Here is a 27,427-nt window from a genome sequence, read left to right as displayed (position 1 = left end):
ATCTTAAGAGGATATGATGCAGAGTTAGCAAAGCAGAATAAGACCATTATACATTGTAACAGCAATATTGTAAGGATGGTCAATTGTGAGCGATTTGACTATTCTGATCAATGCAATGATCTAAGACAGTTCCAAGGACTTATGATGAAAAATGCTATCCACTTCCAGAGAGAGCTGAGTACAGACTGAAGCATAATTTTTTCACTCCATTTTCTTCCTTTTTTGCAATATAATTAATATGGAAATATGTTTTGCATTATTTCATATGTATAATTGATCACATTTCTTGCTTTCTCCAAGGGAGCAAGTGAGAGGGAGAAAATACAGAACTCAACACTTAAAAACATGAATGTTAAAAATAAGGGAATAAGAGAATAATTTTCAATTGATATGAATAAAAATAATATACCTATGACATAATAAAAAATTAAAATAGTAATTTAATTTAATTTAAAAAATAATTTAAAAATTGGTTATTAGTCACTTCAGGTATTATATAATTTTTAATGTAAGATTTTTGATTTAGTAACAAAGGTATTCTATTTATAACAACAGTTTATGTATCTTGAAGATGATGTCCTAAATGTATACTTTCCACCTAAGCTATGAAAAATCAGTTTAATTACAAGAAAAATTTGTGAGACATAGCATTCAAAAGAAAATATGATAGTTTGATTATACTCTGCACTATTCATATCATATCTGAAGTATGAAGAAGTTTAGCTCTGGGTACCACATTCCAGAAAAATCATTATTTATTTATCATTTATTTATTTATTGTTTTTCTGTTTTATTTATTTATTAGTTTGGGGGTGTTTTATTGAAATTTTATCAAAATTTTAATATTTGTTAAATTATTAAATAAAATATTTTGTTTATTTATTATTAATAATATAATTTATTAATGCTTTTATAATTATATTTTTTCAATTACATGTAGTGTTAAAATAAATTGGAGGCTGATCAGGTAATATAAAAGGGCTGCTAAGCCTCACTTGGGCCTGACAGGCTCGATTAGCTGAGACTGCCAAGCTGGCTCTGGATCCTAAGATGACAGATGGATCTAGGCTGAGTGAGAGATGAGATTGCCTGGGTGATCACCCAATGTGCTGATAATCCCAGGACTTATGAAGTTCACCTGAGCCAAGCCTGTGCCTCTTTAACAGTGCCCAAGCCAGAGTAGCAAGTGAGGAGTTGTATGTATGTTAACTTCTCTAGCTTCCTGGCTTGGGGTTGGGATTGCTGGTAAAGGTAGTTTGGGCTGGTGTAGATGTGCTAAATGGACTAAGCTGTTCTGACTGACGTTTGATGAATCTTTTCCCCTAGATGTTCACTAATTAGGAAAGGAACACCAATCTTCTTTGGATTAAACTACAACAGGATTTTATTGCTTATCTAAAAGGTTAGGAACAAGGAATAAGGATAGAGGTTTGGGAATGCTAAACGAATCTAACTGAATTAAAGCAATTTAAATCTGTAGATGGTGAGTTAATAATAGGCTGGAGATTCTTCTCCCTCTCTCAATCCCAGACTTGACCTGGCCTTGGTACAAACCAAAGGATAGGGAAGGCTAATGGTGTTCTTAATAGCTGTGGTGTTGTTCTCTCTCAGTGCTATTAGTAGCAGGTAGAATAACTTCCTGTGGCACTCAGGTATGGATGCTGGATTGCAGGTTTACAGCCTACCCTTCTCCCAGGATTCTCAAAATGGAGGCCTCTTGTGCTGTAACAGTTCAAGGGTATTTATAGGGGTGGTTCCAACTGTCTTTTGGCCCTGGCTCAGGGTACATTCCAAAGTCTTTAACTGATAATCCTGTCACTCAAGATGTTCTCCATTTTGTCCCAGAAGTTCCTTATTACAGTAGAAACAATTTTAACAATTATTTCCTGACATGTTCCCATCCCCTCCCTGAAACAGTAAATAATGTGAGATGGGTTATACCAGTTTGGTCATGAAATACATATTTACATATACCTCATGTTGTGAAAGAAGACATATATCACGCACACAAGAAGAAAGTCAAGGAAATAAAGTGAAACATGGTATGCTTCAAACTGCAACAGCTCCTTCAATGACTACAAATACCATTTTTCATCACGTGTCCCCTGGGATCCCTGCATTGCTGATATTTTAATCTTTCACAATTGATCATCAAACAACATTTTTGTTACTACATACAATTTTCTTCTGGTTCTGCTCACCTCACTCTGCATCAGTTCATCTAAGTCTTCTAGGGTTTTTCTGACATCCTCCTGCTCATAAGTTCTTATAGCAAAATAGTTTTCTATTACAACTTGCTCAGCCATTCCCCAATTAATGGGCATCCCCTCTATTTCTAATTCTTTGTGACTACAGAAAGAGCTGCTATAAATTACATATAAATATTACAAATTACATATAAAATTACAAATAAATATGCTATAGATATTTATAAACACAAACATTCTTTTCCTTTTTTCTTTGAGCTCTATGGAATATAGGCTTAGTATTGCTAGCTAAAGGGAATCATAATTTTATGGCCTTTGGGGCATGGTTCCAGATTGCTCTCCAGAATGGTAATATCAATTTACTGCTCCACCAATAGTGTATCAGTATCCCAATTTTCTTACATCCCCTTCAACATTTATAATTTTCCTTTATCATCATGTTAGCTAATTTGTTAGGCATGAGGTGGTATTTCAGAGTTATTTTACTTGCATTTCTCTAATCAATAGTGATTTGAAGCACTTTTTCATATGACTATGAATAGTTTTAATTTCTTCTTCTGAGAACTGCCTGTTCATTTTCTTTCATTCTTTGACCAGTTATCAATTGGGGAATGACATGTATTCTTACAAATTTGAGTCATTTCTCTATATATTTTAGAAATGAGGCCAAATAGGCATTAAAAAATCTAAAGAACATTCATTAGGCAGTCAGAATAGTAACAGGTCTCAAGTTTACGTTGTATTAAAAGCAACTAAAAAATCTGGTAATCATAACCCTAAAAGAGAAACTTGGATGATATAACTATCTACAATTATGTGGAGTATTGTCATGTAGAAGTGGGTTAGATTTGTTTTGATCAGACTCAGAAAGCAAATCTAAGAGCAATGGGCAAAAATTGAAAAGTGTCAAATTTAGGCTTGATATTGAAGAAAACAATGTTACAGTTAAGATATAGTAAAAAATACAATAGGCTTCCTGAGAATTAGTGGCTAACTCCTGAAAGTTTTCAAAAAAAGACTGAATGACCACTTACGATGTAAGGTATAGAGAATCTTCTCATTTAATTAGAGGTTGACATTGATGGCCTCTGAAGTCCTGTTCAACTTTACAGTTCTGGCGTCAATAATTTCATTGCCTCTAATAATATTTAAAATTTAGCCCAAAGTATTTAAAGTTTAGGATTATAAAACTATTTTATTTGTGTAGAACCACTTAAAGCAGAAAAATTATGTGAACTAGCATAATAATATACTCTGCGTTGTATTCTAAGTCTTCGCTCTATGGAACTGTGAGTTATTAGGTTCCAGCTCTTATAATACAAAAAAATATGTTATTCTTAATTCAATTAAAGATTTCTTCCTCTTGTTTGTTTGTTTTCATCTCAAAAAGAGGGTCTTTTTCTCCTACTACTAGGAGCTTAGTCTGTGGTTCTGGAAACTAGCATAAAGCTAAATGAACCAGAAAGAAATTTTCTCATGTACAATGTTATATGAAATTTAAGACAAATTTTTCTCCAGCACTATTACCCAAAACAAACCCAAAGCTTGGATCTGTCATTTCAAAAAGCATGTACTTCTTTCCTCATGCCTGCCATAGAGAAACAAAAAGAAATCATGAAGCTTTCCATATCAAATAAATGAATCCATAAGCAACAGGCTATTTAATGCTTAACAACTGGCATCCAATTTTAATATGGCAAAATATGACTACATGGACTCTGACAGCCCTATAATATAAGGTGCTCAAGAGGCAATTAAAGACAGAGACATAAATAAAAAAAAGCTATACTCAACATATTTGTTAAAGAACAACTCAAGGATAAGAAGGAACAACTGAATGCAGATGCAGTTTCTTTGTACAGGTTTACAGGGAGCAGTGCTGATATCAGTTCAATGATGTGTGAAGTCAGAACATCAGAAAAGGAGTGCTGTCAAATAATAAAGACTTAAAGAGATAAGGAGTACAATATGTTAGAAATGACACAGGGTGTGTGCCTTGTCCTCGAGATATTAGCAAGAAAGTAAAATCAATTCAACAAACATTTATCAAGAGCCTACTGTGTGTACTATGCTCAGTGCTAGGGAAATAAAAATAGTTTGGTTCTGCCTTCTACTGTCTATAAACACACAAATGCTTGATTGTGATGTTGAAAAACATAAAAATGTGAAGAACTTTGTATACAGTGTATAGTAAATATGAAATTTAATTTATGTTGAACTTATACTCAAATATCAACTGTTTTTCTTTTAAGATAACAATTTATAAACTAAGATTTAGGTTATTGGATAATTTCTCACTCAAGTATTTTTAACTTGTTCAGCCACATCAATTGTAGAGTAAAACCTTGGCTATCTGGGATCTCGGCAACCAGATTGCAATGAAGGGGTGCAGTGGAATGTACACTGATCTTGAAGTAACAAGACATGAGTTAAAATACTGTCTTTGCTACTTACTTTGTAATGTTGTACTATTAGGTTGATCTTAACAGAGATGTTTGGGAAGCTGAAGAGATGGCCTGAAACTAGAAACCTACAGGACTCACTCCTCCCCCCCCCCCCCCATACAGGCTTGAGTGAGTAAGGAGAGGTAGGTACTCCTTACTCTTACCCCTCCCACCAAGCAGTTGGAAATCAGTTGGAAATGGAGGCAGGGCTGGTGTCTTCTCAGCAAGGCAACTCTCTAATGATGTTCACTTTCTCAACTTATATTCCCCACAGGTTTGACTGAGGGACAATAGGAGAAGCTTGATGTCTTGTAGTTATCAGGGACAGACGAATCTAACTTGTATGAGCCAGACAGCTGAAGGAAATTTAGCTGAAGTTGGATGTAATAACCTTAGAATGATAAACAGGCACTGCTCCCAAAAGATGAAGTTTATACTGATAAAAGAAGTAGGGAAGGTAGGAAAGGGGTTTCAAGGATTTGGATAAGATCTGAGAAGCCCTGAACTGTTAGGTAGAAACTGCCCCTTCCCCCCAGGAGGGAGTGGCAGACTTTTAGCTAGCTTGCCCTCAAGCCTGTAATTATCACTTCTAATATCTAAATTAACTAAATAACAATAGTGCTGTATCTAGAAATGTTTAGTTCAGCTAAACAAGCAAACCACTGAGCTGAGCAGAACCAAGATGGTTCTTGTCCCAGATGGCCTCCAAAGCAATCCCAAAACCGGGGACAGCAAGCAGTGTGACCTGTTCGCTTCAGTCCCCAGGAATCAACTGTTTAACTGCTTTCAAACTGTTCCCTCACCCAGAGTTCTCTAGGGGGGGTCCCCAGGAATTCTGGGTGAGGCTTGCCCCTGTATCTTGCAGGAATTCCACCCTGCCATTTTCCATGTTGCATGTACAAATCATTTTCTGTTTCTGGGTCTCAGTTTTCTCATCCATAAAATCAGAGAATTAATAAAAAGTAAACTGAACCTCCCAGATGTACATTGGTGATACTGTAATCCATATATCTAAAATTTCCAGATAATTGATGGTTATCTTTCCAAGTGATACTATACTTTTTTTCAACTTTAAATATTTCTTGAGTAGTTCTCTCTAAAATGGAATGTTTTTCCCTAACTTTTAAAATCACAATATACTGAATGTGATTTATATAATTCAAGGCATTGTCATGACAGGGAAAAGATAATGATGAGACCTGTGATTTTTATCAATTTAGGGATCTCCAGATGAGGAGACTTTCTGTCAATATACTTCAAAACCTTCTCTGCAATTTATAATCTTAACATGGTGCCTAGAACATTAATTGACTTTCCCAGGGTCACAAAACCAGTATATGTCAGATCTTCATGGCCTTAAAAAGAACTTTCTATCCACTATATCATATTGGCTTTGTCATTATGAACATCAGTCAGTTTGAAGGGGAAGATGTAGATTCAAATAACTGCTGTGATGTAGTATTGGCCTTATGTTCAACCATTTCAATGAAATATTATCATTTTCCCTGAATTCCTTGTCCTTTTGTCCTTATACCATGTACCCCTTGTCAAATTCTAATCTCTGTTGCTCCCAAAATCAGGCTTCTCCTCTCCTACTCATGTGCTAATTGACAGATTTTCTATCATGCTTTCCACAGTGGAAATTCCAAACTATTTTTTCCTTCTCATTAGCCTCCTGCAATACCTATCCTTCTCTTGGAGGAATGTAAGCAAAAAGCTTCATATTCTACTTCACTAATTTTAAAATTGACCATTTATTGTGCGGAACCTTTTTCCTAATTTTTTTCCTCTGAGGAATAAATACTATCTCACCATGTATTTACCATGATCATGATACTCCAGTGGCTCTCTATGCTCTTTTAGAATAAATTGTTGACTTCTTCTTTTGGCATTAAAATATTTTACTATCTGGAATCAACCTTTATTTCCAGATGGATTTAATCTTTTTCCACTCACCATACTCCACTCTACATTCAAACCAAATTGCTCTACTTGATGTTTACAACATCCTCTCTCCCCTCTGACATCATCTCCAGTGCCACCTCCTTCAGGGGGCAACTGATTTTTCAATTTTTTATTAGTCTGTCCAGAATATCTTTGAATTCGATTTGTATACACACACAAATATATATATAAGTATATATATTTTTTTCTATGTAATATTTCAACCTTCTTTTTAAAATTTTGAGTTCTAAATTCTCTCCTTCCATCACATCCTCTTCCTTCATTCCCTCCCCCCCTCCACGAGAAAGACACAGACAGATATAGATTTTACATGTGTAATTATGAAAACCTTTTCCTTATTAGTCATTTTGGGGAAGAGATCTCAAATAAATAAAAGAAAAAAATAACATCACATATAGTATGCCTTAGTCCGCATTCAGACTGTATTAGTTCTTTTTCTGGAAACATCTTCCATTTTTCATTATGAATATCTGAGTTTATATTGGACCACTGTGCTGCTGAGAATAACTAAGTCATTCACAGTTGTTCTCCAAAACTATTGTTGTTCTTCTGATTCTGCTCATTTCACTTCATCAGTTCATTTAAGTCTTCCCAGATTTTTCTAAAATCATCCTGCTCATCATTTCTCACAGTACAACAGTACGCCATTACAATCATATACTACAAATTATTCAGTCATTCCCCAATTTATATGCACCCCATTGACATCTAATTTTCCCACCACAAAAAATATTGCTGTAAATATTTTTGTACAAATAGGTCCTTTCCCCCCTTTTTTATCTTTGTGATACAAACTTAGTTGTGGTGACTGCTGATCAATGGGCATGAACAGTTTTAGAGCCCTTTGGGCATAGTTCCAAATTGTTCTCCAGAATGGATGTATCAGATCACTCCATCAATAATACATTTGTGTCCCAATTTTCCTGCACCTCCTCCAATATTTATCATGTTCTTTTTCCATAATATTGGTCAGGTCAGTGTGATAGGTGTGAGATGATAGAAACTGTTTTTTCAAATGACCATAGATAGCTTTGATTTCTTTATCTCATAATTGCTTATTCACATTACATTCTTTCATCATTTATCAATGTCTTCTTTCTATTCCTTTTACATGACCCTCCAATTCCCTTCTAGTGTTCTTTGCACTTGCATTCCTCCACTGACCAGAATAAATTTCTGCCTCACCTTTGCCTTGTAGAATCTTTTGTGTGCTTTTGAATTTTAATATAAATTTGTATATATTTCCAAATGTTTACAAATCCAAACAAAACAAGCATTTCCATATATAAAGAAAAAGAAGATATTATAACAATCAAATTACAGATCTCCTTTATGTTTACCTTACTTTTCTTCATAATTACATAGTAGATCCCATGCATTGGTGTTTCCACCTCTCCCCACCCTCCCAGCATCACACAAGATATCATCGTGGAGGCAAGCAAGTTCATATGAATTGTCTTTCAAGTTCTGCCTTTCTGTTCACTTTCTGGAGATATTATCAGTTTATTCTTCTCATAATGGTGAGGTTTTCTTGGTTCTACTCTTTTCACTATTCATTATCTTAGATAGCTCTTTCCAGGTTTTTTTTAAACATTTAGTCCATAGTTTCTTATGATAGTGTAATATTCCACTACAGTTATATACACAATTTCTTTAGTCAACCCTCAAGTGATAGGCAGACCCTTAGTTTCTAGTTCTTTGCCATCACAAAGGGAGCTGCTATAACTATTTCGGAACCTATGGGTTATTTTCCTCTTTCCTAATCTCCTTAGGAAACGCAATCAGGATACTTCTGGCTCTAAGGTAGACAGTTTTATAACTCCATGGGTATAATTACAATTTGCTCTCCAAAATCATTGGAGTTCACAGCTCCAACACTGCATTAGTGTCCCCATTTTTCCATATGTCCTTCAACATTTGTCACTTTGACTTTTTGTCATTTTAGCCAGATCTGAGAATTGTTTTGATTTACATTTCTCTAATCAGTAATAATCTGGAGAATTTCTTTATATATCTATTTATGGTTTTTATTTCTTCATCAGAAAATTGTTCATATCATTTGTCCACTTACCAATTGGAGCATGGCTCTCATAAATTGGGCAAAGTCCACTATATATTTTAAGAAAAATTTTTGAAGAAAATTTGAAGAAAAAACTTTCCCAGTTTTCTGCTGTCCTTCTAGTCTCAGCAGCATTAGTTTATTTGTACAAAACTTTTCAACTTAATGTACTCAAAATTATCCACTTTACATTTCACAATGTTCTCCATCTCTTGTCAACTCACAAATTCTTCTCCTATCCATAAATCAGATAGGTAATGTGTTCCCTATTTTTCTAATTTACTTACAATATTTTCTTTTATGTCAAGATCATATACCCATTTTGATCTTATCTTAGTGAACAGTGTATAATATGTCTATACTTCATTTATGACAAACTAGTTTCAAATTATTCCAGTAATTTTTTTTGTTTTGTTTTTTTAACCCTTGTACTTCGGTGTATTGTCTCATAGGTGGAAGATTGGTAAGGGTGGGCAATGGGGGTCAAGTGACTTGCCCAGGGTCACACAGCTGGGAAGTGGCTGAGGCCGGGTTTGAACCTAGGACCTCCTGTCTCTAGGCCTGACTCTCACTCCACTGAGCTACCCAGCTGCCCCATATTCCAGTAATTTTTTGAGTGATTTGTTATCCCAAAATCCAAGATCTATGGTTTTTATGAAATATCAGATTATTATAATCTTGTATCTCTTTTCTGTTCCACTGAATTACCCCTCTGTTCTTTGGTCAGTACCAGATAATTTTATTTATTATTGCTTTAAACAATTTAAAATCTGTTACTGCTAGATCTCCTTCCCTTATATTTTTATATTAATTCCTTCAATTTTCTTGATCTTTTATTCTTCCTAATTAATTTTGTTATTCTTTTTTCTAATGAATATTTTTTGGTAAGTTGATTGGGATGATATTGAATAAGTAGATTAGTTTAGATAGAATTATCATTTTAATAATACTGGCTCTTCCCATCCATGAACAATTAATATTTCTCTATTTATTTACATATTATTTTATTTGTGTAAAAATGTATCATAATTATGTTTATGCAGTTCATTGAGTGTTCTGGCAGCTATACTCTCAGGAATTTTATTCTATCTGTAGTTATTCTTAAGAGTATCTCTTTCTAGCTCTTTTTGCAAGATTTAGTCATTTTATGTAAGAAACTAATGACATGTTGATTTATTTTATATCCTGCTACTTGTCTAAAATAATCTATAGTTTCAATTAAATTTTCAGCTGATTTTCTGGGATTTTTCTACATATACCATTATGTCATCAGCAAATAAATGTAGTTTTATTACCTTTTTGCCATTCTAATCCCTTTGATTTCTTTTTCTTCTCTTAGTGCTATTGCTAGCATTTCTCATATTATGTTAAATAACATTGGTGATAATGGGCATTCTTGTTTCATTTCTGATCATATATATACATATATATATATGCAAACATATATATTTTTTATTTATTATGTATATGCTGAGTGCATGGGACAGTAAGATTTTATGGATAAAGCCCTGGTCTTGAAGGCATTTGGGCCTGGGTTTAAGTCATGCTTCTGCCACATATTTTCTTTGACTCTGAAAAAGTTATTTAACGTCCCAGGCAATAATCAAAACTATAAATTGGAGGGCATCTGGGTAGCTCAGTGGATTGAGAACCAGGCCTAGAGACGGGAGGTCCTAGGTTCAAATCTGGCCCCAGACACTTCCCAGCTGTGTGACCCTGGGCAAGTCACTTGACTCCCATTGCCTACCCTTACCAGTCTTCTGCCTTGGAGCCAATATACAGTATTGACTCCAAGATGGAAGGTGAGGGTTTAAAAAACACTATAAAATGCATATAAGGAGCCAGCTTGCATTGCTGCAATGAGTTTCCTCATGTGGGAGTTCTTTATATCAAAGAATTCGCAGGTCCAGTATCTATTCCTATTATATTTAATCACTATACCAAATATATACATATATTCAAGTGTATATATACTTCTGTGCAAGTGGGCATATGTGAGCTCCTCAAGATGAGGGGACGTTTTATTTCTGTATTTGCATTACTTAGCACAGTGCCTGGAACAAAAAGACTTTTAATCAATGTTTGATGATTGATTCATTAGCATTCCTACTTGGCTTTTATTTTTTTATAAGTCTTTTTCCTCTACTTGACTATAGACTCCTTGAATCAAAGGAATAAGAAACTATTCCAGTATACTGTATAAAGTAGGTACTTTATCAATGTTTATTGAATGAAATGCAATGTAATTGAATCAGTGGACTTAAGTTTACTAAACAGAAGGAGGATCTTGGTTTATTTAATTCCTCCAGAACACAGTATAACAGTTATGGATGTTAGGTAGGTATTAAGATAGTAAGTATAATTTCAGTAAAGCTTTTAAGCCTGTTATCTATAATTAAAAAAAACATAATAATTAAAAAGATCTTAAAATCTGACAGGAGATTTAATAGTATTAAAGACTTATAGGTGAAGGGTTATCTGGAATATAGTACAATGTGTTTGTGACAGAAAAAAAATCATAGATTTCACTCAATAAGTTAGAGGAAGCAGTAAATTTTTTCTGGGGGGGACGGTTATATCAGGCCTAGAAATATAATTGATGCCATGCCTCTTTTTCTTGAAATGTACCTCATTTATATTCACACTCTTAGATTAATGTTTGAAACACTTGATTTATCTAGGTATTTTCAATTAACTCCAAAATATACCACTTTTGAAAAATGCTTTATCTAGGAATTTAATGCCAGTGAGGGAGGTAAATGTGTTTCTTACCATGTTTTACTGAGTCTTGAGCTAAAAACAATATGCCTACTATTGTAGAGTCTTGTGGTAGAAAGAAAATAGTATATACATTTTTTGGCTAACCTTCTAATAAAAAATTCTACTACCTGTTTAAGAAAAAGAGAAGAACATTTTAACATAGGTCTTTAAAGGTGTTTTTTTTAAACAAAGTCAATAAAGCTGTAATGTCTCCGATTATCTAATAATGCTAAACATCTCAAGGAGAAATTAAAAATGAATGGTCTAATACTTACAGTAGCATGTTCCTCTCAGTGGGTTACCAACATAACGATTTTCAGAATCACATCTGCCAAAATATAAAATCTCAATTACTATTAAGCACAAACTTAAAAGAATCTTTGTTATCTCATTCAAGGGAAAGGAGCACTGTAATGCTATTGTGAGAAATTCTTTCAAAAAGTAGATATTTTAAAAGTAGAATACAAGACTCAAGTGATAAAGAGGATAAAATTCTCAGTGTCAAGATGCTTTTACTTTAAGTTTAAAGCATATGAGTCTTGGATTTTTTTTTTTTTTGCTTTTAGGCTCTTAAAAAGGTGAACTCTTCTCAGAACAGATTAATATTCTTTTCCTGAGTCCTTTCATATTTTCTCTTGATAGCCCAGAGCTCTAGTAAATTAACAATAGTTAAGAAATATTAATTCCAATATAAAACACTTAGGAGTCTAGCTTCTGAGACAAACCCATGGACTAAATGAAAATAGCTAAAGCACTTTTCAAAGAAAGAATAATCTAAAAAATTGGAAAAAAAATATTAATTGCTCATGGGCAAACTGACCTATTGTAATAAAAATGACAATTCTGCTTTAGTTAATTTACTTATTTAGTGACATACTAATCTAATTAATAAAGAATTATCTAATAGAGCTAGGAAAAATAATAACAAATTCATCTGAAAGACAAAAAGTAAAGAATATCAAGGGAATCAATGAAAAAATGTGGAGGACAGTAGCCTAACTATACCAGATTTCAAACCGCATTACAAATCTATGATATAAAAGGACAGACCAATGGAATAGATTAGGTACACATTGCATTATAGTTAATGAAAATTGTTATTTCTTATTTGATATCCAAAGATCCAAGATTTTAAAATAAGAATTCACTATTTCACAAAAACTGCTGAGAAAACAGTTTAGAAACCAGTTATAGAAAAAAATATTTCATACTATATATGAAGATAATGTCAAAACACCTAAATAATTTAGACAAAAAGGATGATATAAGTAAATGACGGGAGCATAGTGTAAAAATGTAGGGAAAACCCCAGGTTGTTATTATAAATGAAGGGGCAGGTGGTTTGAGTGACTTGGCATATCAGAGTTTTTCACTTCTTTAGTCAGAGAAAATGGCTACCCTCTGTTACTGCCAGAATTGAAGGGTGGGCAAGATGATGTAGCCTTCTGTATCAGGAGAGAGAAAAGAAATAAACCATTGGCCAGGGAATTTTGCTTTGACCTAACCCTCCTTCTTGGTGTACTCCCCTGAACAGAACTGCCAGAGGGAGAGCAGTGTCTGCCTCCTTAGGAGTTTGACTTAACCTAAGTCTATGAAAGCTCTCCCCCCAGGAATGAAACCTTCACCCACAAATCTCCCTTTAATCTTCTTCTAATAATCAATATGACTGCTTTCCTATATATTTTGTTAAAAAATATTAACAGGGTAATAAGGACAAGGTTTGGGGAAAAGGGCAATAGGGGTTCCCTCTCTGAAGATATTGATCAGGAGTCAATTTCACACAGTCCTTGACTAATGCCAAGGATGGCTTAAGCCCTCTCTGACTGCTGGTATTTCTATACTGGTTAAGCTAGACTAAATATGAATAAAGTATAGTCTCTAGGATCAGTTGGTACAAGAGAGATTGATCTCCAGGCTAGGCCCAGTCCCCATCAGAGACCCCCCTTCTGGGTAACTGGCAGCTGATCAGACATCTCCTCAGTTCAATACAGCAAGATATCTTCTGGGTAGATTTATTCTTTGATCAAGTTGGGAATCAGTTTTTGTAAAGGAAAACGATGTCAGGATCAGGAGAAATGGTCCAGAGCTGTCTCCCACCAAGAGTTCAAGCTCAAAAGCCCTGAGGGTTTCAACTGTCCCCCTAAGATTATGTTGCTCTCAGAATTCTCCCCCAAGAACATTCCAAAGCCTCTCTCCTTTGCTTTTCTGCATTTTCACCTTGCTTGTCTGTTCCTGCAATTCCTCTCTTCAATAGAAAAATGTACTTGTCATATCAATGGATAGAGGAAGAGTTTATGACAAAACAAGAGGCAGAGAAGAACAAAGAAACTAAAATGGATATTTTCAATTATATGACATTAAAAAGCTTTTGACAAAACAAAACCGATGCAGCCAAAATAAGAAGGCTAATTGAAAACTGGGAAAATTTTTACAGCAAGTTTATTTGAGAAAGAATTAATTTCTCAAATATATAGGGAATTTAGACAAATTTATAAAAACAAAAGCTATTCTCCAATTGATAAATGGTCAAGAAATGTGAACAGGCAGTTTTTAGAAGAAAAAAAAATCAAAGCTTTCAATTGTCACATGAAAAATACTCTATATCACTACACATTAGAGAAATGCAAAGTAAAACAACTCTGAGATTCCACTTCACGGCTATCTGACTGTCTTACATGATAGAAAAAGAAAATGACAATGGGAAGCAATGTGGAAAACCTATGACATTAATGCATTGTTAATGTAGTTGTGAACTAGTCCAAGCATTCTGGAAAACAACTGGGTACCACACCTGAGTCCTATAAAATTGTGAATAACCTTTAACTCAGCAATACCACTAATGGGCCTATATCAAAAGAGATGTAAGAAAAAAGAAAATGAACTATTTTTACATAAATATTTATAGCAGCTCTTTTTGTGAGGGCAAAGAATTGGAAAACGAAGTGACATCATCAATTAGGAAATAGTTGAATAAGTTGTAGTATATAATTTTTGTCAAATATTTTTATGCTATGGAAATGAGAATGAAGAAATGATGAGAAGAATGGTTTTAGCAAACCTACCAAGCCAATAAACCCAGGGAAAGTGAAATGATCAGAACCAGAAAAATACTTTACATAGTAAGTACAGTGTTGTAAAGATGATCAACTGTGAAAGACTTAGCAATTATAATGAAGAAAATGATCCAAAGGACCCACAATGAAAAAATGCTATCTCCCTCTAGAGAGAGAGAGAGAACTGATGAACTCTTAATGCAGATTTATACATAATTTTAAATTTTTTATTGTTTTTTTTGCTTTTCTTTTGCAACATGTCTAATATAGAAATATGTTTTGCATGACCAAACATGTATAATCAATATCAAATTGCTTGACTTTTGAAGGAGGGGAGATAAATAGGAGACAGAGAGAAAATATGAAACTCAAAATTTTTAAAAATGACTTTTAAGATTTTACATGCAATTGGGAAATATTTAACAAAAGAAGTAAAAATATATTTAAAAGAAACAAAAGGAAAGAATAATTAAAAGGTAAGTGTTTTAATAACTTTAAAAATATTTTATAAGATTTATTTATAATAACTAGAAGTAAAGGAATAAAAAGGTAACAAAATAAAACCATGTGCCCAAGCTAATCTACCTGTTCAAAATGCCTAAATTCACAGCTACTCTCATAGGAAGGAAAGAGGCCTAGACCCCCAGCTCCCCACAATTTATCTCCTGCCTATGTCAGCATGTAACAAAAAGAAGTCAGTGGTCTCCTTGGTAATATAGTTCAAAGGTACAAGCTTTACAATTACACATTCCCCGCTGAGATCCCTTGGAAGGCTAGTTTCTCCAATGGATCTTATAAACATAACCAACTTTTAAATTACAATAATTTAGGGATAAAAGGAAAAGAGAATAAAATTAATGATTGCTAGGCACATTCACAAAAAGCCAATTAGGGGGCAGTCCCCTTTGGCATATGAGTATACATTCAAAACAAATGCATACGACCCCACACAGTTCAAATTACCACATCCCAAAATTCACTCTGGATCTTTTGGTGCAGTGTGTGGTCTCTATGGCATCTTCATGGCACCTTCTCCAAACAGTTCACTTTCTGGATTCTGGGAGGTAGCAAGTTTTTTATCCTAAAATTACTCTCAAAAGAATTTAAACTTTGCAAAAGAAAATCAAAAACATCAAAAAATCCAAATAAAAGAGAAAAAATTTCTTGTGGATAAAATATAAAATATCAAAGTCTCATGTCTAAAAAAATCTAAGTAAAGGAAAAATAAACCTATAAGAGGTCCTTGAATCAGGGCCCAATTAAAGTGATTTATATAATGATGCACTTACCCAATCAGTGAAAAGGACTATAGAAAGTTTGTCACACTAAAAGATAGAAATATTTTAGCCTTGTTCTGCTTCTGGAAGTCTATTTTCCTTTTTTCCAAGCCCAGTGTGTCTCTAGTTTTTAAATTTAAATGAGAAGTAAAAACCTAGTTAAGGCCAGCTAGGAAAAACAGCATTTTTGCCCAAATGGGCACATGGTTCTAGCAATTTTAGCCTGAGTGGGAAGGAGAAAAAACTCTCTCAAACCTTTTAATTAAACTATAAGCTACAAAAAGCTTCAGTTGTCTCTTGTTGCCCCTCCTAAACTTAGCCTCTCCAAAGCCAAAGGCTTTGATTTTCTGCCTACCCTCCACCCAGAAAATTAATTGGATTAAGGTCTGTCCAACAAAAGGAACACACCCTGACCCTAACCCTAGCCAAGAAAAAAAAATCCTGGTCAATTCCGCCATTTACTGGCAAAAAGTAAAATTACAAACAATTTAACAATTAACTTTTTAGAAAATATGGTTAGAGCCATTAAACAGGATAACTGGGTTTTCAAAAGCATAACCAAATTTGGATAAAGATTTTTTCTATTTAATTTAAATTGGCTAATAATCCCAGAAAACATATTACAATAGATATGCTTCACATTGGTCCTGTGTGTAATTGTTATAGTTGGATGTAGAACATTTTGTCTCTTCCTTTCTCAGAGAGACTTGAAAATACCCTAAGTATACTAGAGATGCAAATAAGAGATTCATCTCAGCCTCTCCATGTCCAAGGCATTTCCTGTCCAACCCAACCAACTGCTCCTTCTAGTACTTAACAAATTGCAGAACTAAAAGCTCAGCTTGAGTATAACTTGAGTGACATTTATAGTTGACTGGAAAATATAGAGGAGAGTTTAAGGAGAGATCAAGGCTTTTATGAAAAGCATTGAAAAGAACTTTAAAAAAACCCAGAGCAAAAGAGATTTATTTCTCCATACTTCCTCATTATCAGAGCTGATTCTGTCTCTATCCCACCCTGCCCTACATAATTCTGGTCCTCCTACTCAACCAATCCCCATCCCTGCCCAACCTACTCCTCTCCCAACCCCTCCTGCCTCCTTTCCTCCTTCCTCTACCCCAGCCCCTCCCCCTATGCCTGAGAGTGAAGGTAAAATCAGACTACAGAATGACACTTCCCTTTTACATGAAAATCTAGTCTTTTTTTCTTTCTTATACTTGGGCAACTTCCTGTAGTCTTGGCTGCCAATGGGTAAGTGCAATATTACTGCATTTTGTCCTCCAGACTTGTGGGACAGAAATTACTTTAATTGGACCCTAATACAAGGGCCTGTTATAAATTTATTCTTGTTTTCTCAGAAATTTTATATACATAGATTTTTTATATTTGGTCCTGATTTTGAATTCCTTCTTTCTCCCAAAGTTTAATTTTTCTTCTATTTGTTTTTCTTTTTCTTTTTTTTAATTTTTTTTTATAATTGACTCATACATCCCATAACTAAGTCATGTATCTTGAACTGATCTGGGTGTTGGTCAATATCCTCTTCAGGGGAGATTGTATTTTCATAAAAATCCAATATTTAAAATTTTGTTTGAGAAAAAATTTCAGAGAAAAAAGCTTGATAACTCCTTAAATCCAGAGAATGAACTATTTGCAGAAAGATGCATGAAAAACCTACACTGCATCAAGAAGATCCAGAACAGGGGGCAGCTGGGTAGCTCAGTGGAGTGAGAGTCAGGCCTAGAGACAGGAGGTCCTAGGTTCAAACCCGGCCTCAGCCACTTCCCAGCTGTGTGACCCTGGGCAGGTCACTTGACTCCCATTGCCCACCCTTACCAATCTTCCACCTATGAGACAATACACCGAAGTACAAGGGTTTAAAAAAAAATGAAAAAAAAAAAAAAGAATATCCAGAATGAACTTTGGGGCTTAGTTGATTGAACTGAAGGGGTTGAATAGTTACTTTGAATATATGCTTTTATGCCAAAGGGGAGTGCCCCCTAATTGCTTTTTGTCAATATGCTTAGCAAAATATTGGTTTTCCTTTCTCTCTCCTATGTCCCTCTTATCTCTAACTATTATAGTTTCCTCTTAGAAGATTCATTTTTGTATGTACCTGTAGTTAGAGGATTTTTAGAGGTATAAGATTATTGTGTAAAATGATCAATTGGGGAGACTAGTCTCCCAAGTGATCACAGGAGGGATTGTGAAGATGGGATTAACTCTCTCCTATTTATTGTTTAGATTTTAGCCACCAGGAATGTATACACCCTCACTTAATCCTTAAGCATGCTAGCCAGTGACAAATCAAAAACAGCTGACTGCCCCCTAGTCAGTATGAAGCAAAGTTAAAGCTGCCATAGGTCCACATAAAAGTGGATGGAAGACACAGGAAGTGACACAAAGAACTGTCTTTAAATATGTGATAACTTCCTGTGAGGAGGTTTTTCCGCTTTGAACTTGGCCTTGGAGGAGCTTGGGCTTAAGACCTCAGATTGCTTCCCTTTAGATGGCCATGTGGGTGAGTGAAAAAGGCTGACTCCTTTCCTTGGATTTTCTTGAGGCAACTGCCTCCAGAGAGGCCCCTCCTCTTGGAGGAGGCCTCATGGCTAAAAGCCTTGTTTGGTTAACCTTTGTGCCCCTCCTTTGCTGAGGACTCTGAAGCCATGCCTGGTTAAGACCAGGCCAGAGTAATTCATTGTCTCTCTCTCTCTCTCTCTCTCTCTCTCTCTCTCTCTCTCTCACACACACATTTTCCTTACTTTCAGTCTTTTTATTTATAAAGAAACTACCATAAACGTCATCCTGACTTGAATCTTTTATTTGGAATTAAGTACTTAATTCCTGGTGACCATACTCTTAAATATTCAATCCAACCATAATTTTACCCTTTTCAGCCTATTTCCTCATATCCCTGTTTTCAGGAGAAGAGCTACATGTATGTTATTGTCATGATTTTATTATTAATTATGCAAACTAATATATCTTATTATGAAAAATTCTTATTTCTTATTTGTCCAAAGATATATTTACTATGACCATAGCTGAGGCCCATACCCCAATATACACAGATAATAGAACAAAAATGTGTTAATTTGTTAGATGATACAGAAAAATTACTTCCTAAACCTGTTGCAAGAGATCAGTTCCAAAGTGATCAAGACTGAAACAAAAACCACTAGAGACTGAAATCAGCACTTCAAATTATAGGAGTATAAAAATGCATCATGAAAGAATATGATAAATTGTAAAGCTATAAAATAATCTATTTCAATCAGCTCTTTTTTTTCTTTATGTGATAACTTAAGCCCAGAGTAGTGAGATCATTTACTCTAGTTTTAAGAACACTTCACTGAAGCTTAACCAAGTAAACAAAAAAATTTTACAGAAGCTATTTGTAGTAGTACCTGGAATTTGGAATGATTTCAGAATCTGTAAAGATCATACAAGATTCTTTCAGAGATGCAATGATTCTCTGATAAGTGATAATCAAATGACACTTAAAATGGAGATGTTTGAGAGCCAAAGGAGTTTGCTACTGCTATGATGGATTTCTGCACAAAATACAAAGCAAGAGGGAATCCCTGTGAATGCAATAGCTCTGAAGGCACCCTACCTTGCTTATGGTATTGTGTTGATTGCATTGAGCTTCAGAACATTACATGGCTTCTTCAATGAGATTCACAACCTTTCAAAAGAATAGCCTAGAAGTCTTTACAGAAAAATCCACATGAATGAGTAATGACTATCATTCAAACTGTGTCATGGATAGAGAGTCCTAAGCTAAAAATATCTTGCACAAAGGCATAACAGCCATTTAATGAGATGGACCCAAAATTGGCAAGGAGGTATAGAAAAGACTAAAAAAAATGAAAAACTGAGCAGTACTCTGAATGAACTCAAAATATTCACTGAAACAAAGCCTCATATATTCTTAATGTCAGTATCTGTCCAGTGATTCTATATGATATTAAATCATGGAACACAGCAATTTCCAAAGGATCAAAAGTTCAGTTGCCTCAGAGAATTATGAAGAACAATGTGATAAGTGTGAGGAAATTATAGTGAGGCATTAACAATGATTTCCTTGTAAGAAATGCATGGATGGTGAAGAAGGTTGGGTTAGTCTTGTGGCTAAAGTCATGCACAACATATAGATATAGGCTTCATTAGCTTCAATATTTTTGAAGGACATGGATAAGAATCCCACAGGATAGGAAGGTGTAACAGGAACACACATCTTCAATTTATTGTATATAGATTAATATATTAATCTTTACAATGTTAAAGTAGTCATTAATATAGGCAGTTTTGTAACAATCAGCCTTATTTTCCAACTTTCATATAACACATGTAATTAAACCAGAATATAATATCAGTGAACTAATTAATTAATAATTAGTAGTTAAATGCTACTTTATTATTTTTATCAGGCTTATATTTGATATAAAATGTGCTTTTTTTGCAAAAATGAATTATAGTAAGAGTCACTAGCTATATGGTTATATAAAGAAATAAATTAGACATGATATAGCCCTTTAATCCTTTTAATTTCATCCCCTAAAGCAGTGATGGTGAACCTTTTAGAGATGGAGTGCTGGGCCCCAATCTCACCCTACCCCACTTACCAAGTGCTGGGTGTGTCTTGCTCTCCCCCTTACCTCACACAGGAGAGAGGAAGTGCTCCCATTGGGCTGCTGGGCAGAGGGGTGGGTGATGTTAAAAAATGCCATCAGCCATGGTAGAGAGGGAGAAGGGTGCAGCTCTGTCCAAGGCCCTCTGCTTTTCTAGTAATGAACTTTGAGGATGGGGATGGGGAGGGGAGAGAGGGCAGCTGCATTCCTATAGAGAGAGCTCTGTGTGCTGTCTTTGGCACCCATGCCATAGGTTCACTATCACTGCCCAAAAGAAACAACCTAGCTTAGAAGGTTTGATTTTCTCTGAAGCCCTAAATTCTACTTTTGAAATCAGAAGTATGCATTAGGTCTTTTCTGGCTACAGTTATTGCATAAAAACCAATAAATCATTAAGAATGCACCACAATTAACCCACAGATGTAGTAGGATAAGCCCTTTAGAATCCCTCTGAGTGCTGCTTTTTTGTACTTTCCTTTACTCTTATGTCCTCCAAAGCTTATCATTTCTTACACATCCCTTTTCCTAGCACAAGAATAAAGCTGAATTGCTACAATTTAGTATCTCACCACATTAACCATAGTGCTTTAAGAACAGAAAAAGAGTAAACATAATATCCCCTGCATTGTGACTGTAAGTTACTTGTTCGAATGGATGTCATTCAAAGACCTAGAGAAACCTCAAAATACTAACTTTAGGAAATTACAAGAAATTTTTAGAAAGTGCATTTAAGTAGATAATATTGACATGAAGAGCTCAACTACAGATCCATTTCCCCAAATGTGCTGAATTATAAAGCTTTTCATTTTTGTTACCTGAAGTTGCTATTGTTCAAACCACCTGCTATTATGGCAAACCAATGTACTAAGAAGTATGATACATTGATTATATTGACCAAGAAAGTAACTGTGACATAGATTTTTTATTCACTCTGAACTTTTATTCTTATGTAAGCTGAAGTACAATTAGATTTATTTTTCTGGCTAAGATAGTTTTTAAAATCATGATACAGCAGAATTTTTATAGCTAAAAACAGAATACTTTAATTTTAGAGTAAAAAAAATCATGAATCATTTTAGGAGGGAAGAAATGTGAAATTATACAGCTCCTGAAGTGTACAAAGGAACTTCTGCCAAGGAGGAGTACAGTAGAATAGATTTTAAATGACTCCTCAAGTGCTTTGTAACAGTTAAAGCTGCCTAAAAGTGGAATGTGATGCATTGTGAAGGAGTGAGTTCCTCATTATTGGATATGTCCAGGTAAAGGTCAGATAACCATCAGAATACTGAAGAGATAATTTTGTTTGTATTGTCTGTGATGCTGAATTATTAGTAGGTTTTGTAAATGTAGAGACCTGATTTCATAGCTGAAAAAGGACTCATAACTGTGGAAATATGAACCAAGGTAAAGTCATGAGCAAAGCTTTCCTGTTTCATTTGCCCCTAGTTTCTTGCCCTAGTTTCATTCACATATTGAATGCGGAAGACTCTTGGAATTAAGTTGTATCTTGTCACAAATACCAAGTAGCTCCTGTGACTTCTATCCAGAGGACTCCCTGAAATAGGTTTTGGTGGCATTGACTAGTGATTCAGAATTTAAGGAATTAAAAGAATTTTCTGAAATCCATTGGATAGGGATAGTTGGCATGAGCAAGGGAATTGAAGTCAGCTTCAAGAGAAAAAGGAGGTCAAAAGAATAGATGTAACGTTAGCATGAAGGCTTTGTTGGCTACTTGTTGGGAATAATGATTTTTAGACCTGGACTATATTCTATGAAAGTTAGTGTGCTCCTTTGCAAGACAGAGATGTATTAGTCACTAAACTCCAATAGATGGTAGCAGAGAGAAGCAGATAGTCCTAAAGAGGCTGAAGACCATCTGATATTAGAAGACAGACATTCAGTAAGCACAAGGGTAGTAGAAATACCCAGAAGAGTCAGTGTGTGGTATATAAGAGAAAAAGAGAGTATAGTACGCCAAAATCACCAGGGGATGGTAGAGGTTCTAACCTGCCAGAGGGTAAAGAGACTTGTAATGATGTGTGTTTAGGCCATGATGGGAAGGGAATAACCTTTTAAGCATTTTCTCTGCCTACTCATGTTCCTTATATGTGTATTTCTTTTCCTATGAATATTCAGGGCACTTGTCACTCTCCAAAAGCAAATGGATATGATAGTATAAGATAGGAATTGTGTGGAGGTGTTGATATACATAAATGATCTCATTATCTTCTGGAAGACAAATGAAAAACATAAGAAAAGAATAATAAAAATGTATTGTACTGCCTAGATGAGTCTGATCTGAAGCTGTCAACTGACAAGTGCTAGTTATGCAGATCTCCTGTCAAATATATGGGTTACACGGCATTTCAGCACAAAATGAGCACTGGCCAAGAAAAATAGACACCTCTCAACAAGCTATTATCAAAGAATGTTCAGGAAAACTTTTCTAGGATTTAGTGGTTATCATCAAAAATTCAAGAAGATTGGTAGGGGCTAGGTGGCATGAGCAACAAGACATTTTATCAAATTCCTACAACCTCTCAAACCTCCCTAAAACAAATGATGAATCAGAGATAAAGTAACTTCAGTTGTTCCTATGGCCTAAACTTCAAGGATCCAAATTAAGGTTAAAAAAACAACTCAGAAACTGTAATGACCCTCTGCTTAATCAAGACCTCTCCCCAACTTCCCATGCCTCAGTAGCCCTCAAAAAGACACAGTACAGGTTTATATCAAAATCTGTCCTAACATTATGCCCTATCCTCCATCTTTCCAGTGCCACAGATTACTCAGTTGGGAGATTTGGAAGTTTTCTTATACCTCAAAAGCCAATTTGGTCATAGCCCTTCAGAAGCAAAAATCCATTAGGGGCTACAACTTAGAAGGACAGAAAAAAAATAAATGTGAGAACATGTAAATAAATAAATAAAAGAATGAATAAATGAGTGAATAACAATTTATAAGAAAAAATCCCTATATAAGCTAAAATATTTAAAGCAACACCTTCTGGGATATTAGAAACAAAGTAGATGCTTAACTTTGGGGGAATGGATAAACAAAATGTGGTACATGAATGTAATGGAATATTTCTATAAAAATTATGTATATGATGAATACAGAAGGACATAAAAAGAACTACATATAGACTGAAATAAGCAGAGTCAAGAAAATAGTATACACAGTAATTAGAATAATATAAATGGAAAGACCAATGACACACAAAAACATCAAAAGTAAACAAAATTACAAAAATCAAGTGGGACTCACATGAAGAGACTGAAGGAGACAATTCCAACCCACCCTTTGGCAGAAGTGGGAGTTCCACATGTGTTATATACTGCACATATGCTTTTAGACTTCCACAATGTATCAATCAGTTATATTGATTATTTTCTCCCTTAAAAAACATTATTTATCATTCAGGATGGCTCTTACGGAGGGCAAAGAGAAAAGATACATAGTGATTTTAAAAAGAAAAAAAACATTAAACCATTAAAATATTTTTAAAAAATGAAATATTATCAAAAAGAGAGTGAACATGAGTAAGATTAGCAAAACCAGTTTCAAAGACAAATTGATATTTTTAAGACATGTCTGACAATGTCACACACCTGTTATGTGACCCTGGAAAAATCACTTAACTTGTCTGAGACTCAGTTCCCTCATCTAAAGATATAAGAAGTGAGAAATACTATTTTCATGATTTTGTGGTTGTAGTTCAAAACCTCACACAATAATTAACAATGTGACTTACACATAATATGCTCAATAAATGTTGAATTGATTTTTTAAAAAGGAAATTCATTAATATCTAACTATGCCATCATAATAAGGTGTCACCATAGATGTATAGTCAAAAAGAATCAACAAGCAAATACAGATTTTTGTTCATTGAAAAAAATTTAATTTTAAAAATAATTGAAAGTAAATGAACACAAAAGGATAATCTCACTTTACTCCCTTGACACCATTTAGAAACAGATGGGAAAAGAAGTATATAAAAGGCATTTAAGGAGTTAGTCATCTGTCTCTATCATGTACACAGTGCTGGTTTATGCAGATTCAAGCAAAACCTATTCCTTAGATACTGATACCTGACTAGGAAGATTACCAGCAATTTTACATCAAAAGAACAATGGCTATTGGGAAAATATTACATTTTTCCATTACAGAACTCATCCTATACACAAATAGAGGATCTTAACTTTGAGGTAGATCATTACTGATAAGACTTGAAATTATGTATTAAACGACTAGAATGCAACTTAAAGTATTAATATAACAATGCATTATTATTTACTTACTAGAGCAATGTTATAGGCTACTTGTCACAGATGTGAAGTAATAATTGAAAACTAGGACTTTGATATGATCTCTCATCATAGGAAAACCAATATGGATACAGATGCCTTGCCCCAAAGGTCATGTAAATCCAAAGGTATGATGATATCCACAAAAGGATGAAAGCTGATTTGATAGGAAATCAATTCTCTCTTGCATGAAAGTGCTGCTGATATTCAAGGATTTGCCACCAAGAAGTCTATCATCAATAAATGCAAAACATTGTTGTGTTGAGCAAATTGAGAAAGGTAATAAATAGCTTCTACTTGGTCAAGATAGTAGGAGTTAACTGAAAGGCATATAAAACTTGGGTTGAATCCATGAAGAAGATAGCACTACCAACTTCTAGTGCATACTTAGAGAGTACAAGTATTAGAAAGGCATTGGATCTCATATATACATTGCTTTTATTTTTATTGGAAGTGAAAATAACATGAACATCCTTATGAAGATAGATTAATCCATCTTATGTGAACAATCATACCCAAGAAAGGACTAGAAAGGCTTCAGGAGTGTGTAAGTGTGTGAAAAGGTATTTTGTGTGTATCATTTCCCTGAGAGTATCCATTCTGTTGAAGGGAGAGACTTTGAAAGAAAGCAAATTTAAAGGTATGTTCTCACCAAGTACTTGATCTTTACATTCTGAGGTAGACCTGCAGCATGAGGTGAAACATGCTCTCACACATACATCTTCCTTTTATGTGCATTGGTAATATATTGATGGAGTGTATTTGCAATTTATATTCATGTTGCCTGCCCATACAATTGCTTTTTGCAAATGCATTTCAACTGCTACTATGGTCACCCATGGGAAAGTATTCCTCATGCTTAGAGTGGGTTAACTTTTTTTTTTTGGTCTCTTAATTCGCTACACTGATTGAATGTCACTTGGTGTTAGCTAAAATACCCTTGCTTTTTGGCTTACCACAAGTAAACACATTGGTGGGGCTCATTAACTGTGATTTTGAGAAGATGCTAATTCACATTTAAAATATGCCTCAAACTTAGGTTGTGACTCAGGAGTTCTCATCTCTTGAGAGGGTACTATAAATCAATTTTCTAATGAATTCAAAACTCTAATGATTCTTATTTCTCAGATTCACATTCATTTAAACTATAAGACTTTATGCAACTATAGAAGTCAAGTAAGTCTTTTAAAGAAGAACAATTACTTATAAGAATATAAGCCATTCCCCAATTGACAAATGTAAAAGGATATGAACAAGCAGTTTCATTTGAAGAAATCAAAGTCATCAATAGTCATATGAAAAAATGCTCTAAATCACTCTTGATTAGAGAAATGCAAATTAAAACAACTCTGAAGTACCACCTCACACCTATCAGATTGGTGAATATGGCAGTAAAGTGATAAATGTTGGAGGGGATGTTGCAAAACTGGGACACTAATGCATTGTTGGTGAAGTTTTAAACTGATCCAACCATTCTGGAGGGCAATTTGGAAATATGCACACAGGGCTATAAAATTGTGCATAGCCTTTAATTCTGTAATACTGCTACTGAGTCTGTACCCCAAAAAGATAATTAAAAGGGGAAAGGATCTACTCGTACAAAATACTTATAGCAGCTCTTTTTGTAGTGGCAAAGAATTAAAAACTGAGGGGCTGTCTATCAATTGGGAAATGGTTGAACAAATTGTGGCACATGTTAGTGACAGATTACTATTGTGCTATAAGAAATGACAAGATGATTTCATAAAAAGTTGGAAAGATCTGCAGGAAATGGTGCAAAACAAAATAAACAAAACAAATTTAATTGACAGCTCTTTATATTTTCTAGTTTTCTTTATAGCAAACATTACTTCTGTCACAAGACTAAACAATTTTAATAATAACTCATATTTCCAAACTACTTTGAGGTTTACAAAGTCAATTCCTCAACAAACCTGATCACTTAAAGTGTTCAAGGGAAATCTAGCCACTTAAAAGAAATGTAAATGGGGCTCACACAGATAGGGGTTTTACTACATTGCCTCCAGAATGTCATCCAGATCAGATTCTGAATTCTGTGAGCAATTTATTAGGGGTATAATTGCTGTGTGCCAGAGCAAAGGAAGGGGAATAAAAATTAAGGAGAATATAGACAAAGAAATAACCTAATATGAGGTTCAAGAGGAGGTTCCTTGATTGTTTTAAAGGGCACCAATTACACAGACACTGTTATCTGAATCATACATTAGCATTATTCAATCAATTAATTCTTACTGAGTATATATGTGCTAAGTAGAAACTAGGTGGTACATTAGATTTAGCATCAGACCTGGAATCAGGAAGACCTGAGTTCATATCTCGCTCCAGACAAGTAATAGGTGTGTGAAATTGGGCAAGACACTGGACCATTGTCTATCTCTGTTTCCTCAACTATACGGTGTGAGTAATATACCATCTATTTCATAAGGGCTTTGTAAAAATCAAATGAGATAATATTTGTATAGTTAGCACTTAATTCTGTTTTTGTGCTTTCTATGTGTCAAGGACTATGTAAGGCAGTGGGAAATTCAAAAGCAGTATAAGATATGTTCTGTTTGCCTTGTGGATCTAACTGAAGAAGCAAGACCTGCATACATGAAACAATATTGTTAAATAAATGCTAATCAGTACAATAGAAAATAAAAAAGAATTAGGAATTTTGAAATTTTCAGAGTAATGGAGAAGTTTGAAAGAGGGCAA

The 27,427-nt window shown here is 34.4% G+C and overlaps 1 protein-coding gene across 1 annotated transcript in view; it reads right to left on the bottom strand.

Annotated features, from left to right (window-relative positions):
- ATRNL1 (attractin like 1) overlaps positions 1-27,427 on the bottom strand; it is a 1,097,315-nt gene that overhangs the window by 696,168 nt on the left and 373,720 nt on the right. The window contains exon 21 of the mRNA XM_044665614.1: positions 11,711-11,763. Coding sequence (XP_044521549.1) covers positions 11,711-11,763 — 53 coding nt within the window. The remainder of the gene's footprint in view (positions 1-11,710; positions 11,764-27,427) is intronic.

This window comes from Gracilinanus agilis, chromosome 2 (assembly GCF_016433145.1).
Source record: "Gracilinanus agilis isolate LMUSP501 chromosome 2, AgileGrace, whole genome shotgun sequence".
Lineage (NCBI taxonomy): Eukaryota > Metazoa > Chordata > Mammalia > Didelphimorphia > Didelphidae > Gracilinanus > Gracilinanus agilis.
The sequence above is the reverse complement of the archived record's forward strand: the minus strand, read 5'-3'. Positions and strand labels throughout refer to the sequence as shown.